General features: G+C 34.5%; 2 protein-coding genes across 8 annotated transcripts; both read left to right on the top strand.

Annotated features, from left to right (window-relative positions):
• Positions 1-396: 396 nt before the first annotated feature.
• On the top strand, positions 397-10436 carry tmc4 (transmembrane channel-like 4). Of its 7 annotated transcripts, none has more exons than XM_055210413.2 (20): positions 397-701; positions 1224-1289; positions 1462-1527; positions 3484-3543; positions 3717-3782; positions 3955-4132; positions 4439-4587; positions 4761-4913; positions 5198-5286; positions 6163-6308; positions 6431-6578; positions 6735-6893; positions 7012-7166; positions 7451-7583; positions 7720-7817; positions 7904-8087; positions 8498-8628; positions 8756-8911; positions 9392-9470; positions 9565-10436. In XM_055210413.2, exons 1-20 carry the CDS (start codon positions 659-661, stop codon positions 9745-9747), a joined length of 2442 nt encoding a protein of 813 aa, XP_055066388.2. In that variant the 5' UTR covers positions 397-658; the 3' UTR covers positions 9748-10436. The 7 variants fall into 7 exon arrangements, with proteins under 7 accessions (XP_055066388.2, XP_055066390.2, XP_055066391.2 ...); XM_055210415.2 differs by having other exon boundaries at positions 5201-5286; XM_055210416.2 differs by having other exon boundaries at positions 3717-3776.
• A 335-nt stretch (positions 10437-10771) lies between these two features.
• leng1 (leukocyte receptor cluster (LRC) member 1) lies at positions 10772-13089 on the top strand. The gene is made up of 4 exons (XM_055210432.2): positions 10772-11228; positions 11493-11684; positions 11995-12314; positions 12538-13089. The coding sequence occupies exons 1-4, from the start codon at positions 11097-11099 to the stop codon at positions 12746-12748; spliced, it is 855 nt and encodes a 284-aa protein (XP_055066407.2). The 5' UTR covers positions 10772-11096; the 3' UTR covers positions 12749-13089.
• Positions 13090-13220: the final 131 nt, after the last annotated feature.

Consider the following 13220-nt stretch of genomic DNA (forward strand, 5'->3'; position numbering starts at 1 on the left):
ATCCATGCTTTAATTTGTAAAAGATTTGCAGTGTTACCAAGAAAATATACAGCTTATAAATTTCAAACAGATTCTGTCTGATTTTTTATCCATTTTAAAAGGAGGAAGTTGTATTTTTGCTACAACTTTGTAAGTTTAGTAAGAGTGAAAGCTTATTAAAAAAATTAATGTTGTGTTTCCCATCTCCATGACTGCAGTAATAAAGCACAGACAATGGCCAATCTTATAACAAGCAAGACAATCTTTAACAATGTTTGTATAACTCTTTTTTTTAACAGTAATTTAGCTAATATATTATAGTTAACAAATATTTATATAGTACAAAGTCCAGTGTTTACAACAATTTTCACATGTCATAGGGAAAAACTTTGTAAATGTCTTATTTGCTGATTTGACTGCTTTGGTAATAAGATCTATCGAAAGGTTGCCTTTGTCATTTAGGATTAGTGATGCCTGATGGTTTTGAGCTGTTTACAAGGAAGTGTTTCTCTGGTATATTTCCCTTGGATTCAAAGTCCAGATTCCTGGATACACTGACACACCTGTGATCTTTTCCGTAAATGGGAGTTTGCCATGTCTTACTGACAACAGTGGTTTACGAATTTACCTGTTTGCCTTGTTTTTATGTGAAATTCATGTTAGCAGTGCTTGATTTCTGATGGAGCTAAGAGAATTTCACAATCAAGTCTTTCCACCTCCAGGTAAGAGGGAAGATTGAATGAATCTATATGTATGTATGGAAGTTTATGGTAAAATTAAATTGAATAATACGCTGTACTCTAGCACAAGGGAGTGTGTCAATGTTTGTTTGTCAATCTACTTCTTTGATTTGCAGATTTAATGCAGTCTATGAAACATTATTCATTAAAGATCCGTAAACATGGATTACACAATATGTAAATCTATTAGTTTTTCTTTTTCATCGGGTTGCCCTATAGGATTATTTAGTATTCGAATCAATGTAAGGTCTGGTGTTTTATAGAACCAATGTATAATGGGTCATGGTGGATATGTATAGAAATTTAGAGCAAAGATTATTATGTTCAGAGCTGTGGCTCCACATTTTATTTTTAAACACAACCTTCGCTGTATCATTTCAGTACAGTTAAAATAACCCTTTATTTTTGTCATATTATTTTCTAAACTACTTTGTATTCAATAGCAATCCAAATATTTGTCAAGCAATATTTTGTGCAATAATTTGTTTTCTCTGAACACAACAGACTATGGTAGTCCGTATGATTCCCAGCAGTCATTAAGAGTACGGACACTTCCAGCCGAAGATACGGGTGGGGTTCAATCACATAATTTTGAACAATTGTTATGTTTTTTTACTTTTATTCAATAGCAATCCAAATATTTGTTAACCAATAATGTTTTACAGAAATATTGATAGCATTATGATATGCATGACTTTCCAGGTTTCTTTAAAAAACACCAACATTTCTCTGAACACAACAGACTATGGTAGTCCATATGATTCCCAGCAGTCACTAAGAGTACGGACACTTCCAGCCCAAGATACAGGTGGGGTTCAATCACATATTTGAATTTTTTTTTTTAACTTTGTATTCAATAGCGATCCAAATATTTGTTAAGCATAAGGTGATTCTCACGAAATCCAGATTTAGAAGGTGTCCAGCATCAGAATTTTTAAAAAACCCTTGAAGCCAATTTATTTTCTTTTTTGCACATATAAGATTAAGGTCTGAACTTACTATAACCATTATTTTTAGAGGATTGAAAAAATATTTCCCATAGAATTATAAAAAAAATTTAGATTATCATTATCAGAAATTATCATTACCGCAACATGATATTACATTAAATAAATGCATTTACAAACTCATGTTTCGTAATGAGAACTAAAAAGTTGTCTAGGTACTATGACAAACAAAATTAAAACTTTTATCTGGAGAAAAAAAATAAGAACTGCTTACTTAGTAGCCATCTTGAGTGTCACAATCAATTATATCCCTTACAACTATTTTTTTTCTTTTGAAAATGTTTGTTATTGTCTCTACATTTATCAATGATCACCAAATACCACATGTTTCTTTACTGTAAATGTTTATAGTATAACAAGCACTGAACTTTTTATTTTTTAGATTTTTTAATTACAAATATTTTCATGTCAAAGAACCCAAATCCAGTCATGGACACGTTGCGGTGATGAAAATTTTTCCCTTAAATGTGGAAAACACAACAAAATTGCTTTGTATGATGTCATTTGAAATCATGTGCAAAATAGTACATGAAAAGATGTTTGTAACTGTATGCTTCTTATTTTGATGGCATTTTCTTTTTTTATCTATATGTTTCATGCACCTCATAAGTCTAATTTTCGCGAGAATCACCCAATAACGTTTTACAAAAATATTGAAGTCGGTTTCAATTACATATTTAATGAATTCTTATGTTTTTTTTACTTTTGTATTCAATAGCAATCCAAATATTTGTTAAGCAATAGGGTGATTCTCACGAAATCCTGATTTATAAGTTGTCCAGCATCAGAATTTTTAAAAAGCCCTTGAAGTTCATTTTTTTTTTGCAAATATAAGAAATAAGGTCTGAACTTACTATAACCATTATTTTTAGAGGATTTCAAAATATTTCCCATAGAATTATTTACATTTTTTAGATTATCATTATCAAAAATTATCATTACCACAACATGATATTACATTAAATATATGCATTTACAAACTCCTGTTTCGGTAATGAGAACTAAAAAGTTGTCTAGGTACTATGACAAACATAATTTCAACTTTTATCTGCAGAGAAAAAAATAAGAACTGCTTACCTGGTAGTCATCTTGACTGTCACAGTCAATTATGTCCCTTCAAACTATTTAAAAAAAAAGTTAGTTCCTTGAGGGCTTAAACAATGATTGAAAATTGTTGCGGAGGATGAGAAAATTGGTCTTGGACACATTTATATTCCTTTATTATTGTCTCTACATTTACCAATAATCACCAAATACCACATGTTTCTTTACTGTAAATGTTTATAGAATAACAAGCTTTTTATTTTTTTGATTTTTTAATTATAAATATTTTCATGTCAAAGAACCCACATCCAGTCATGGACACGTTGCGGTAATGAAAATTTTCCCCTTAAATGTGGAAACACAACAAAATTGCTTTGTATGATGTCATTTGAAATCATGTGCAAAATAGTATGTGAAAAGATGTTTGTAACTGTATGCTTCTTATTTTGATGGCATTTTCTTTTTTTATCTAAATGTTTCATGACACCTCATAAGTCTAATTTCGTGAGAATCACCCAATAACGTTTTACAAAAATATTGAAGTCGGGTTCAATTACATATTTGAATTTTTTTATGTTTTTTTTTCTTTGTATTCAATAGCAATCCAAATATTTGTTAAGCAATGACCGTTTACACAAATATTTATAGCAGATCAGCAAGACTTTGCGTGATTTCTTAAAAATACCAACATTTGTTTTCTCTGAACAAAACAGACTATGGTATTCCGTATGATTCCCAGCAGTCACTAAGAGTACGGACACTTCCAGTTACAGGTGGGGTTCAATCACATATTTTAACAATTGTTATGTTTTTTTTTACTTTGTATTCAATAGCAAATATTTGTTATAGCAATAATGTTTCACAGCAATAATAATAGTATTATGATATGCAAGACTTTGTGGGATTTCTTGGGGAAAAAACATTTGTTTTCTCTGAACACCAACAGACTATGGTAGTCCGTATGATTCCCAGCAGTCACTGAGATTACGGACACTTCCAGCCAAAGGTACAGGTGGGGTTCAATCACATATTCGAATAATATTGGGGGGGGGGTTGTATTTAATGTCAATTAAAAAATTTGTCAAGCAATAACGTTTTACAAAAATATTGATAGCATTATGTTATACAAGGCTTTGCAGGACTTCTTGGAAAAAATTACATTTATTTTCTCTGAACACCAACAGACAATGATAGTCCGTATGATTCCCAGCAGTCACTGAGATCACGAACACTTCCAGCCCAAGATACAGGTGGGGTTCAGTTTGATTGGGCCCCTACACCTGCAGAAGAGGATGCAAAAGAACCTGAGCCTCAAAAACTTCGTGAGCTGCCACTGCATATGGGTCTGAAGAGAGCAGTATGGTATACAGACATTTCTTTAAACCTAGATAACCCTGAAATGTTTATATTAAAAACAACCCAGCAGGTTCAATACAACCCAACAGTTAAATGATAAAATAACCCAGCATTTCTTATTGTGAAGCAAAAAGAGACATAACTTTACCTATGTGTTCTTTTAAATACTTACATGCCATTTTGCAAGGTATATTTTGTTCTATCTTCAGTCTTGCTCAAGTTAAATAGAAGTGTAAAACATTACAAAGCTTATAAAGGTTTAATTAAATCTATCCATTGAAACTATTAGGTGTAACTTTGTCTCTCTTTCAGGCAAGTGCAAAAGATGAAAATTCCAGTGGTTTCAAGATGGGGCTCTTGGAGCATAAAGCACTCCAAATCATTTCGCCATTTCTGTGAGATTGCTAAAGAAGTTTTAAGCTATTTAGTTCTGTGGAGGAAAGGAATCCAAAAAATAGGAGGTAACAAAAATGAAAAGTTTTTGTTATTTTTCCAAACCTATTAGCTGATCAGGTGGTCATAGAAGCTAAAACTTGAGTCTAGTGCAGATGAAAGACTCAAACATATTAATTATTAAGCTTAATAATGAGTTGCGGTCATGTAATAATGAATTTCCCTGTTTGCTTTATTTTAGGGCACTTTGGGGGAGGAGTTCAATCCTACTTCTTGTTCCTGAGGTTTCTTGTGATTCTCAACTTCCTGTCCTTTCTGTTAATCGCAGCATTCGTCCTCATTCCCAGCATTGTGTTTCGGTCCACCAACTTTAACTCCACCACCAATCTAACTGGTAATGACCCACACCATTAGACTTTTTTACATCATGCCTCAAATAAGAACAATATAGAAAACATAATATCTGATCTGACATTTATATTATCTGTGAATGCATTTATACATTAGCACACCTATCTTCTGTACATTATATTGTAGACAATGATATATAATATGCACTTAATATTTTCTTCCTGTTAATATTTTTGGACTTAGAAAAAAACATTACTTGGAAAAACTAAGATCAGTTCACCTTAATACATTTTTTCTTCATTACTTTTTATGTTTTCTTGTTTAAAGCAGGTGTGGAGGAATGTTTGCAGTATGATCCAAAACCTGATCCCCTGGCTGTATTCATCACATATTTTCTAGACCTGGTCTCAGGAACGGTATTGACCAATATAAAATAATATGCATGGAAAACATGCAGTTTTCAAATAGGGTTAGTCTGACTTAAACCTGATAGCATGAGTTAAATAGCTAAATTATATTTGGTAAGGTAAGGTTAATGAAATAAGAATTGATGTCAAGCAAAGAATTTGGTAAACATTAAAATAAAATGTAATCATAAGAAATGTTAATTTAGTCATGTTTGAGTTTAACATGGTGCAACATCAAAGTCATGGATGTAGGGGTGCAACGATAAATGCCGATATACGCTTATAATACGTGGCCGATAACTATTCTAAATCGCACAGCCAATATTATTCACAGTTATTTCATGTACTACAGCTTTTGATCAGTAAGTCCTTATCGATCAGAAATCACTGTTAGTTTGACTCGTTTATGCATTTAAAAAAGGAGCACTCGTCAAACATAATCAGTATACATATTCTTTTTTATAATGAAAATACCTGAAAAGGTTTGAAGAACAGCAATATAAATATATCCTTAAGCCATTTCTGGAGCTGCATGGTTCTTCGTCTGCAGCGCATATTGAGTTTCTGCACGAGAGCGCCCTCTGGCGTTTGGATGGCATTTCACCGTATTTCATTGAGAAGAATAGCAAGCATCTTCTGTGCACCCCTACATGGATGTGTATCTCAGGAGAGACAAGATTTTTTTACATTTATGGATTTGGAAGACACTTTTATCCAAAGTGACTTACATCGCATTTAAAGTACAATACATTTCTACCAGTAGGCTATGTGTGAATCAGACCCACAGGCTTTTCTGCTGCTAATGCAATGCTCTACAAACCGAGTAAAATGTATTCATTTTTATTCTTCATCATCATTACTCATTACATTCATCTCTTCTATAAGGGTTTCATGGAATATTCATATCTGTTTTATGGCTATTATAATAATACAATGGTTGTGAGTGAAGGCTTCTCGTACAACATCCCTCTGGCTTATCTGTTGACGGCAGCCTTCTACTTCATCTTCTGCCTTATTTGTATGATTGTAAGGTGAGTTTCATCAGCTGGTCTGGGAAAAGCACTGATCCAAATGTAACTTTTCAATGTCATGTGTACATTGCTTGAAAATATATTACAGAAGTATTAAGATGATTTCTTTGATTGGACAATAGAATGGGAAGTGTGGCTCGTGCTGTTGTAGCGGCGGGCGGAGGCGCAGTTGGGAATTACAGTATGCTGGTTTTTACAGGATGGGATCATGGCCTCCAAGGAGACCGCGCCACTAAACTCAAACAAAACAATCTCCGTTACCAGTTACAGGTATGTGAAGTTATGTCCGACATTACTGATATTTCCTGTAAACATTACATGGGCAGATTAAACTTTAAACCATGATTTTTTAATCGAAATCATTAAATAGAAACTGCTACTTTATCATTAACCTATAAGGTCTATATACTGTATCTTTTAAACCAGGTGGATCTAGAAGAAGAAAGTCTGAAACGAAAAGCTGCCTCACTGACTTTAAATCAGGCGATCTCTCTCTATACCTTTCGTGTTTTCCTCAACCTCGTGGTCTTAGCACTCATTGGTGCAGCTTTCTATGCCATTGCCTTGGCAACCCAGTTCAGCCAGGTACAAATAGCGACTATTACTACTACTACTGACATAACTATAGTACATTGTGAAGATAGGATTGCATGTGCATTCCTATTTTTTCTTCCTTTGACCTTTCAAAATCACTTTTTTTCAGTCCAATGCAACAACAGGCTTTGAGGGGTTGCTGTTGCAATACTTACCCTCCATTGTCATAACAACAAGCAATTTTGTGGTCCCCTTCCTGTGTGACAAGATTGCTTTACTGGAAAAGCATACTCCCAGTACTACGGTCATTCTGGCCTTGCTTCGGTTAGATCAATACTCATATCCACACAAAATAAAGATATCAAAAAGGGAAGGGAACAAAGAGCCCAGAGATGAAGAGCAGATGTTCTGCTATTGTTTAACTATTGTTTAGCCACCATGGGAGAAGTATTGTTGAAGGGCTCTTACTCTACATTTCATTTTGTGACGCTCATTAAATGGCAAAATGTTTCATTTCAACTGAAGCACATTTATAAATAGCTAAATATTCACACATTGTCTCTATCATCCACTTCTCTCTTTGATTTGGCCTTTATTTCTCAATATAGGGCAGTTTTTCTGCGTTTGGTGAGTTTGGGTGTTCTGCTATACACTCTATGGGAGCAGATTACCTGTAGTGGAGATATCTCTAGTGCCAACTCAAACTGTACCATCTGCAGTTACAATTACAACCAATATAAGGTAAACAGATCAAATAAAACCATTTTATATGCATTAATCCAAGGCATGATCAAGTAGGATGTTACTGTAATTCATTCTGCATATGGTTGCCATATCCAGGGTAACTTGTTGACATTAAAGTTTTTTTCCACTGTAGTGTTGGGAGACACGAGTTGGACAGGAAATGTATAAACTGACTCTTTTTGACTTTCTGATAACCATCGCCACACTGATCCTGGTTGAATTCCCACGCAGGTATGTATTTTGGATTTTACTTAATGTTTTTTTTGTGTGTATGTTTGAAATCTGAATGCTGTTTTTTATTACTCTCCCATCTTTAGGATCATGGTAGATCACTGTTCATGTAAATTAACTCAGTGGGTGGGACGGCAAGAGTTTCTGGTTCCCCCGAATGTTCTCGCTCTAGTTTACAGTCAAACAGTGGTTTGGACCGGAGCTTTGTTCTCTCCATTGTTACCACTTATTAACACCATCAAATTCCTTCTCTTCTTTTACTGTAAAAAGGTGTGTACAATATAAACACAAAGCCGTTTGTGTATTTTGCACAAAAAATTACTTTTTTATCCTTACATATTATAGCGTTGTGTCTTGTTGACCTTTCAGTTATGCATTAGTCCTTTAATTATATACCCATCATCCTATTTTTGGTTTTTCACACTCTCAGAAATAAAGGTACAAAAGTTGTCACTGGGGCAGTACCCTTTCAAAAAGGTACACCTTTGTACCCAAAGAGTACATATTAGTACTTTGAACTGCCAAAATGTACCTTTAAAGGTACATATTTGTACCTAAATGGTACATATTAGGACCTTTTTTAAAGGGTACTGCCCCAGTGACAGCTTCGTACCTTTATTTTTGACAGTGCAGTCAAGAGCTGACAAATTCTTCTGTTTGTCTGTGTTGGCTTGTATCAGATTACTTTGTTTCAAAACTGTCGACCTGCTCTGAGAACATTCCGATCCACCAGCTCCAACTTCTTCTTCCTCTTGGTTTTGCTCTTCGGATGGATGTTGGCCAGTGTGGTTCTTCTTTACAGTGTAGCCAAGTAAGCTCAGTTTCTCTCTCTCACACACAAATTATTTTTAAAGACAGCAGAAGAATATTTACTCACAATTGTGCATATGTCACCTATGAATTATTATGACCTTCTGGTTATGTTGCCTTTTTGGAAGGATCCATCCATCTTATGGCTGTGGGCCTTTCCGCCTTTCCCAATCAATGTGGCAAGTTGTACCAGAAGCTGTCAACATGCTAACCAGCACCAGTAAAGAATTTCTATTCTACATTGGCTCCCAGCGTTTCTCTATACCACTCTTCCTCTTCTCCTGGTTAGTCCAAACAGCCACGAGGAGGATGTGCAGTGTTTGTGTTCTTTTTCAATTTGTAAACAACTTAAAATACTGTATACAACAATATTGGTCAAACGTTTGGAATCACTTACTCATACTTTATTTATATTTTTCCATATTGCAGAACAATAGTAAACTCAAACTGTGGCTTAACACAAATGTAATGGGAATAATGTTGTGACTAAAAGCTCTATATATTTTATCATATATTTTTCGTCCGCAAATGTAATTTCAAGCATACACCTTCATATTAAAATATTTTTAATATCAGTGATTCCAAACCTTTGTCTGATTGATTACCTTTACAACTATATTTCTCTATAACTGTTATGTATTTCTAAAAACAACATTGTGGGATATTATTAAAGAAACTGCTTATGAATGTATAAAAAATAAATGTATAAAATAAAAAAACAAGATTAGGACTGATATGACATGTGTTTGATATTAAAAATACAGTGTGCTCCTGTGCTATGTGGGCGCTTTAACATCTGTCCATGGGAAAAGTGTAGAACTGCTAAAATCTCAGTGTAAACTGGTGAGTACTTGAATAGAATATTATTCTGAAACCAAGCCTGGCTTTGTCTATTTAAATTGTTACATTCTCGCATTTATTTATCTGGATGTAACAGGAACAGCGTGACAAGCAGTTCCTGGTGAGACAAATTGAAGAGCTGAATGCCAAAATGCAAAAGGAACAACGTGTAGCACAGCAGCAACAGAGAGACACGGAGCGATTCAACCAGACAGAACGGCAGTCGACTGGATATAACAATTATGCATTTCATCCAGATGATGACCCAAGGCCATATTAAGATTTGATTGATAAAGACTACAGTTCACTAAACACTAACAAATTTATTATGGACTTCTCTGTGTACTTATTTATCTGTAACAGCAGATCTTAAACTAGTCTTTCAGTCGGAGGCGGACACTAAGTATTTTTACTTTCTCCTTAAAAGTACATTTTTAAGTATTCGTATTTTATCAGTGTTTTTCTTTGGAAAACATACATTTCAAAGCATATTATCATAATTTTTAATCCACTACATTTCATAATTTTAAGTTTTTGGTTTATATTTAATATTTAAGTACATTAAACATCTAGTATTTTTTTACTTTTACTTAAGTAAAAAAGTAATTTTGTACTTTTACTCAAGAAAAGTAAAAGTACACAATTTTTATGTAATTAGGTATTAAAAATACATTTTAATATTCAATATAAAAGGAATACACAGTATGATTCTATGCTTTAGAATGTAGTGAACATTTTTTAGTAAAGTAATTTTTTTCCCAAGACAAACACTCTGATAAAGCACAAATGCTTGGAAAATTTACTTAAAATACTCAAGTAGTGTCCGCCTCTGCTTTCAGTTTCCACTATTAACATTTAAATGAGCAAATGAACTTCAATTACTTGAAGCTTTTGAGTGTTTTAAGTTTCTTATTTATCTGTCAGATAAGCTGTGCTGATTAATGTATTAAAAATTAATTAATTGCTTTATTCCGTTGTTTTTTATTGACCATACATCGCTAATTATTTATTTGGTTTAAATTTTAAATTAAATATCAAAGTCTAAGACCACAAAAAGGCCACTTCTAAAACTGAAACCCACTGTGTCTTATTGAAATTATTTGGTTTGGGGAAAATAAAATAAATACCCAACAATTAGCATATATTTTCTTCAGATGGCTGATGTCCCCTATGATGGACTGAATGTAATCATTTAAATACTAAAGTAATAAAGTTAAAGTAAAAAGAGTTTTTCAACACGCCCTCATGTGGCATTTACAAGTAGTACATCAGCAAATCTTTTACGTCTGACGTAGTTTACGTCACGTCAATATACTTCCGGTGTTTACAAAGCCTTCTTTCTCTTCGAATGTTTCTCTTCGTTAGTAATTTATTAGAACGCCGTTTAATCGCGTTGTATTACAGCACGTTTGACTGAATATGCAAGACGCAGATTTAACAAACATGCAGATTGAGTTGTGAAGTTAAATACGCAATTACGTTTGTGTTTGAAAGGAATGGAGGACACCTTGTTTGGATCCTTAAACTAAGCTGGTGCCTCGCTTATTGGACTTTTTATGTGCCCTGTGACAAACATACTACCCGTCAGAGGTTATTTACGTTGTTTACTGCCGTCTTGCGTTTTTCATAATGAACATTTTGCCTAAGAAGAGCTGGCATGTGCGCAATAAGGACAATGTTGCGCGCGTGCGCCGCGACGAGGCTCGTGCAGCGGAAGAAGAACGCGAGCTCCAACGGCGAGTGGAACGCGCAGAGCAAGAGGTAACCATAGCAACCCAGCATCCTTCCACTGTTTCTAGGATAATTTACTATATCTGCAGACTCGCGTGTACTCTGTTGTCTATTTTCTGGGCGTCCACAATCAGAATTTAACTTCAAAAATGTATTAAATGTTGATTTTATCATCCAACAGCGTGTTTTGCATTTTTTATAAATATACTGAATGATCTGTTAATTGTGTTTTTAAATAAAGCTGACATGAATGTGGAGGTTTCTGATTTGTCCATCTGTCCCACAATCTCTCAGGCTCGAACTAATTATTTAAGGAAAAAGTCTCAAGCGGCCCTCCAGGAGAAAGGTGACTGGACAGAAGATGGGGAGACGGCACAGACGAGCCGAGGGGCCAGAGAGATAGAACATCTAAATCTCTTTCCTATAGAAGATTCTGCTGAAAAGAAAGGCAATGCAGAATACCTCAAAGAGAAGAAAGAAGAGCAGGTGTGACAAAAGCTCTACTTAACAGCCTTGATGTCTCAAGGTGTTATAAATGAATCAAGTTTCCGAGGCAGTTAATGGGCACCAATATGTACAGAATGTAATCCATTTACAATTTACATTAATGCATTTGGCAGACGCATTTATTCATAGTTCATTGAAGATCCTGCAAGGTCGTGCACATTTGTGCTCTTCCAGTTTAATTAAATGAACATATTTTTTCAACATCGAGTAACACTACTGAAAAAATACTTCATATATGTGACGTGGTCACACGCTTGATTTACGATTTCCTCATTCAATTCTGTTCTAGGAGAAACAGGAACGTGCAATTGGTCTTTTAGTGTCTCTGGGCCCTGCTCCTGGAACAGAGGTCACTCCTTGGTACCTGAAAAACAGAAAAGACAAAGAGGAAGACGACGACAACGACAAAAAAGATAAACACAAAACAAGTCGAGACAAAGACAAACAGAAAAGCTTCACTGAAGAGGAGAGGGAAAAGAAAGACAGGAAGCTGAAGAACAGTTTGGATCCTCTTAATGATATGAAGAAAGCCTTGTCAGTGAAGAACAAGAAGGAGAAAAAGCATAAGAAGGAGAAGAGAGACAGAACGGAACAGAGGAGTGGAGATAGGTGTGAAATAATTTTGTAATTTAATGTGTAATAAAGACCAAATATATATGTATTTATTAATTTTATTAATAGTTTTGTCTAAAGCAGAGTGCATTCAAAGTATATGAAAATTGTGTGTATTCTCTGGGAATCGAACCCATGACATTGACATTGTCAACAAATGGCTGTCCTGCTACTTTTATAATTTTTTATCCCAAAACAATTAATTTTTCTCTTATGACAGTTCCATAGAGAGGTTACGGGCAGAGCGACTGCAGAGAGAAGCGGATGAGAGGAAAAGGGCACAGGCATTACTGGAACAGAGAAGTGGTGGCGGGAAAGAAAAACAAGAAAGACAGTTGGGTGAAAGAGACAGGCCATACAACAGTGCCTACTTTCCTGAATTGGCACGGAAGAGGCAAAGGAGAGACGGGGATCACTATGGCTTTTATTAGCTCACAGAGAGATTGATTCACTATCCAAGTCAAGAATTTACAGAACCAAGTCCCTGTTTTGTGATTGGACAAGAAATTAGCCACATGTACAGTGTAAAGACCATTTTAAATGAATGATTGCTACATAAAAACCATCGATCTGGCCACTCCAAAGCATTTGTTGGCATCAGACGCCTTTTAAAATGGATAAACAAAAAAACTTGTTTTTGCATGTGTCTGTGCTGACATTACAGGAGCGATTCAATGATTATAAAAATGCCTTTTTTGTTACCTTGGACCTGCAACAGAGTTGTTTTATGTGTAATTCTGTGGAATCAACATTAAAGGTATAGAGGCCTTTGTGAGAGCATCTTTCCTTTGTTGCTAATACTGGAATAACATTGGTACAATACTTTAATAATGTGTAAAAATCTTGTCCTACCCAAAAATGTTTAAATGCTCATTTTACTGCAATTCATAATACCAATAATAA

This window comes from Misgurnus anguillicaudatus, chromosome 10 (assembly GCF_027580225.2).
Source record: "Misgurnus anguillicaudatus chromosome 10, ASM2758022v2, whole genome shotgun sequence".
Lineage (NCBI taxonomy): Eukaryota > Metazoa > Chordata > Actinopteri > Cypriniformes > Cobitidae > Misgurnus > Misgurnus anguillicaudatus.